At 35.4% G+C, this 5,311-nt stretch overlaps 1 protein-coding gene across 4 annotated transcripts in view; it reads right to left on the reverse strand.

Annotated features, from left to right (window-relative positions):
* Positions 1–5,190, reverse strand: part of LOC106872877 (uncharacterized) — a 22,070-nt gene extending 16,880 nt beyond the window's left edge. Inside the window, exons 1-2 of one of the 4 annotated variants that reach the window (XM_014920027.2) lie at positions 4,796–5,190; positions 1,337–1,432 (exon numbers count right to left, since the gene is read on the reverse strand). In XM_014920027.2, the coding sequence (XP_014775513.1) occupies positions 1,337–1,432; positions 4,796–4,859 (160 nt within the window). In that variant the 5' untranslated portion in view covers positions 4,860–5,190. Of the gene's footprint in view, positions 1–1,336; positions 1,433–4,493; positions 4,725–4,795 lie in introns of those variants that run through there. The other 3 variants (XM_014920025.2, XM_014920026.2, XM_014920028.2) reach the window with 3 other exon arrangements.
* Positions 5,191–5,311: the final 121 nt, after the last annotated feature.

Genomic DNA, 5,311 nt, shown 5'->3' on the forward strand with positions numbered 1-5,311 from the left:
ATGCAACAATCAATGCTCAAGTCTACTGTCAGCAATTTGAGCATTTGAACCAAACTTTGAAGAAAAAAAAGACCTGCTTTAGTGAATTGAAAAGGAGTGATGTTTCATCAGGACAATGCGCAACCCCACACTGCAAAGATCACATCACAGAAGATCGAAGAGCTTGGTTGAATCAACAGCTAAGTTCTTATTACTATTCAGACTCAGTAAATGAATCTAGGATTTTCCCCCCTTCTTTCAATATCTAGTTTGTCAAGGCTACATGTAATTTCATTTCAATTTCAGACAGCCTCCTCCTCTCATTGCAAAATGCTTATGCAATAAATTTGCCGATTAAAACGTTCATGCGTATTAACTTAGCTGTTGATTCAAGAGAGAATAAGTGAGTGAGCTGTTGATTCATGAACGGCAGCGAATAAATGGAACAGTGTATGGGAAACCACTATAAATATATGAAAGACCGTGAGCACAGACCTTCTGCAAACTAAGTTTATGCACCACATAGCTAGATGTGCTTTACAAACTACAAACACATACCTCTGTGTATGTTGGTGTGCCTATATATACATCCTCATTTTTAAGTATGCTTTCATTGAGAATGAGAATATGATTACTGGTAGTAGAGAAGGGTAACGAAAAATGTACTTTTAGAGGGATGAAGTGAAGTCTGTTGTAGTAAAGGGTTGAGGATGAACTGATAGTCCCTGATATATAGATATATGCCTTGTGAAGGGTGGAGGTGCCAGAGGGATGAAGTGAAGTCTGTTATAGTAAAGGGTTGAGGATGAAGTGATAGTCCCTGATATATAGAGATATGCCTAGTGAAGGGTGAAGGTGCCAGAGGGATGAATTGGACCAATACAGAGGTCTAGTGGAGGAATGAAGGTAGACTGAGGGCAACAACTAAGGAACAGTGTGATGAAGGGGGTTCAAAGGCAGTAACATGAAGGGGAAAGCAGATGTACAATGTATACTTAACAGAATATCATGTATTTCAGACTCTAAACTCTACCCTTGTACCAGGTATGTTTCACCATATGTGGTCAGGTCTTCTGCAACACTGTACATTGCCATTCAGTTCAGTCTATTGTTATCATCACTGCAAGATGCAATATTTTCAGAAAAATCCATCATCACCTAATCCCAAGTTTTCCTTGATCTTCAACTTCCATGGGTTTCATTAACTTGGAGTTCTTTGCACTTAATGTAGTTGTCAGCCACCCACATAGATTTATTTTTTAGTTGAGTCAGTCTCTTAAATGAAGTAATTATAACAACCACTTAAACATTACCAGACATATCATCTAACTTTATATGTCTACAATTTTAAACTCACCATCCAGTATAGCTGAGAAACTGTAGACAAGCAGGAACCAGAAAGGATTTTGATACCAAAAGAATGCTACAAACAGCAACAACAATCGAACATAACCTGCAAAAGAACAACAAGAAAAGGCCAGCTTAGAATTGCGTACTTAACATGTTTATTATAAAGATGCAAAATGTTTCTTACTTGAGACTATATCCAGTAAGTCTGTATTATTAACATTTCAATTTTTTCTCTCTGTAATTTCTAAAACATTTTTAACCATTCTAATTATTAGCTGTAATTAACATCCAGCTGGTCCTTTCTATATTGTAACCTTGATTCTTACTGTTACAACTATTCACTCAATTTCTACACTACAAACATTACATTTCAGAGGTGACAGCTTTCAGTTGCTTAATGCATACATCCCCCAAACAGTGCAGTGTGGAAAACATGAGAGAGAGAGAGAGAGAGAGAACAGTTATTTTGTCATCTAAAAGCTTAAACAGTTCACTGACAATAAAGGAAAAAAAAAAAAAATAGGACATGATATATTCCATCATTTGTTGATATTTTGCTTGCTACCTTATAAAATTACAGGGGCTGTCTTGAGAATAATAGAAAAGTGGGCATAGCTTTCTGCATAGATATATGAGGAAATTTAAAAACAAATTAGCATTGAAGAAAAATCACACAATGGGAGATTGTCAACTGTGACTAGTGATATGAACTGACTTGCATGAACAGATGAATCACAATGCATGAGCTGCTACACAACTGAACTGTGGACACAGCACATCACAGAAGGTAGTCCAACAGTTGACATGTAAATTGAAGGAGAAAAGAGTGGAAGTTTGTTCTGATCTACTGGAAGCATTTGGAAACTTTTTTTTTTTATTTCATTCTACTGACAGGGGATGAAATATAGGTGTACCATTATGATCTGGAAACGATAGCCCAGTCCATGGAATGGCATCCCAACTCTTGTGCATGAGCTAGTGCTCAGCGTAGAATCATGGTGACTGTTTATTGGGGATGATAAAGGTGTCATTTGCCTTGATATTTTGTAATATGACTGTACTGTGAACAGCAAGCAGTGCACTAAGACACTGAAAGCCATTCAAAAGAAGAAACTGAACAAGAATCTGAAATAGATTCATATTTATTATATCAATGTCTGACCACACACATTTGGCATATTGGTCTGATCATCTAATGTACAACCCCAATCTGGCACCTTGAATTAAACCTGCATGGTTCCATGAAGATAGTCTTTAAGTGTAATGATTTGATGATACAGATGAGATGAAAGTGGTTGGGAAGAAGTGAGTAGAACAGTGCATACCTGAACTTTTTCAAAGATGATACAAAAGTTGGGTTCAACAAAGGTGCAAATGTTTTTCTTGTGATGTAGACTGTTTGTATAGAGAAATTATTTCTCTACCAAAATGGGCAATTTAAACAACCTATGAATGTTTATTAAAAAGTTATGCTCACTTTTGCATGAATATCATGTCAACTCTCATGTGTGTATGTGAGTGTATGTTTATGTATGTGTGTGCGTGCGTGCATGTTTGTGTGTGTGTGTGTGTGTGTGTGTGTGTGTGTGTGTGTGTCATAACTTCTCAAAATTTCCCATGTAATATTTTTGTACACTATCAAAAGCCTTCTGAAATTCAAGAAATAAATACAATATGTTGTAATACAAAAATGGTATCATGAGACAGTCAGCTAATTATGACAAGTGGAGATTTCCTTCAAGTTAGACCAATAATATACATGTCAGGCTTCTCCACAGATTCAGGCTAGCAAATTCTGCTAACAACGTATTTGTCAACCAGTGGCTAAAAAAGAAACTTTGCTTATGATGTTACAGAGAGAATGAACCCTGAACCATATGGTTGCTCCTTCTTGATGGTGAGAAAAACCAGTAAGCCAGTGCTTTGAAACAAAAGAAAAATTGGAGGGTATTAATTCTGCTTGAGTTAAAAAGAAACCTCATTGTCACTTATATCATTGGAACTATTATCAACAATGATATAAAATAAATACCACTATTCCTTGTTGTATATGAAGGAGTGTGTATGCCTTTTGAATAATTTTTATGCTTATTGTTCAATTAATTTAATCACTTATATTATCATTGCAGAATTTCAGATCAGGACTCACATAAAATGAATTTTCTCCATCTTGCCAGGAATTTTCCAATTTTTTTTTTTTTGTCACCACAGCCTTCAAGATGATAAGAAAATTTTTTTGAAAAATTTATGAATTTTTTTTTTCACCTCCTCCTCTGGACAGATTTTGGCCAATTTTTATGGCACTACACACTAAAAAACCTTGGCAGAAGCCATTACATAAAAAAAAATTTTTTGATTTGAAAATATTTTCAAATGAAAAGATGTGTGGTTCAATTCTTTGTCACTCTGAAATGTAATGGTGTTTTTACTCTCCGTAACACATTTAGGCTATTAAAAAAAATTTTGAAACTTTGATTTCTTTTCAACTGCACTCATTCGCACTGTTTCCGTTTATAAGTTTAAATTATTGGAGAACCTGAGGTCATTGCTGGTATGTAAAAGGTAATTTATTTTAATAGCATACTTTTCTGTTAGCAAATTTTTTCCTTTCACACACAGGCTTGCCTGTTTTGGTGCGTGTGTAGAGGGGACTTAACATTTAAATTACAAATTAATTTTGTTGCTTATATTTCAGCAATGGATCACGCGCGTGTTACTTCCGTTTCATCAAACCATAAAATGTGTTTTTGCGGAGAAAAATATTGTAAAACATCAATACATGTGAAAGTGACAACGAAACAAGGAAGATAGTCATGGGATGTGCTAGAAACAACAGCCAAATCACTGTTAAATCACACACCTTATCGTTTAAAGATATTTACATTTTCTTTTAAACCGAAAAGGTTTAACACAGTTTTGAAGTGCAAAAAAAAAAAAAGAAAAAACTTGGCTAAAATTGGTCGGGAAAGGGTAAGCGAGGGGGACGAGGTGACACCCATCCACTATATGTGGCCGTCCTGATCCGAAACTCCGCCGCAGGGGTTGAATTTATAAAACTATATCTATGAACTGAGAATTCAAATAAAATATTCAGTATATGAAATAACAATATTAATTAGATTATGAATAAATGATAGCTTGTCTCTAGTATTAAAATAACTCACCGATTATGTTTGGGACATAAAAGATGATAGCTTTATTGATGGCCATTCTCTGTCGTCTGCTAAAGAGTTCTCAAAAGAAACGTAACTGTTGGTAGAAGAGTTCATTCTTAAAATGCGGGGGTGTGAGGTATTGCCAGTAATTATAAAAATTTAAAAAAATCTAGCTTATCCTTTTCATATTGGAGTGCTAGAATATTCAGCTAATCTATTTCACTGTCCCAAGTTTGATACTTCACTGCGGTAATTGTTCAGTTTACGGGCGTAAAAAATAGTAAAGGGTCATAACTTATTTTTGAACTTACAGCATACACACTTGATCTCGCACCCAAAAGTGAATGTCTTATTCCTTCTAGTGAAATGCGCCATATGAGTTCGTGCAAATAAGAAACAGACAAAGCCTCTGAACTTCCAAATTGACGGCGTAATTTGCGTTTCACAAGCATTCACATATTTTCTATATTTTGTGTGTGGATGTCTTCATTGCCAGGATGAAGGGAATTTTCTTCATGCACAATCACCTTGTGAGTGTACATGCTACCTTTTAGAATTCCGATGTTATTGCGACTCCCTGGTAGAATTCATCGTTCAATTAACGCTGTCAAAGTCTGCTCAGTATGATCAGGCACTTCAACTAAGATACTTTCTATTCCGGCGAATTCCCAATGGTCAGGAATCCACTTACAGCAGTTAATAAGTATGTGGAAAACGAATATGAAAAAAAAATGCGCGCTGACGGTGGTGGGGGTTGAATTTCGGAAAATTCACAGCATCCGATTTTTCCGTCATAACTTCCGGTAAAATAGATATATATTGATTTT

Source organism: Octopus bimaculoides, chromosome 25 (genome assembly GCF_001194135.2).
Source record: "Octopus bimaculoides isolate UCB-OBI-ISO-001 chromosome 25, ASM119413v2, whole genome shotgun sequence".
In the NCBI taxonomy this organism is placed as follows: domain Eukaryota; kingdom Metazoa; phylum Mollusca; class Cephalopoda; order Octopoda; family Octopodidae; genus Octopus; species Octopus bimaculoides.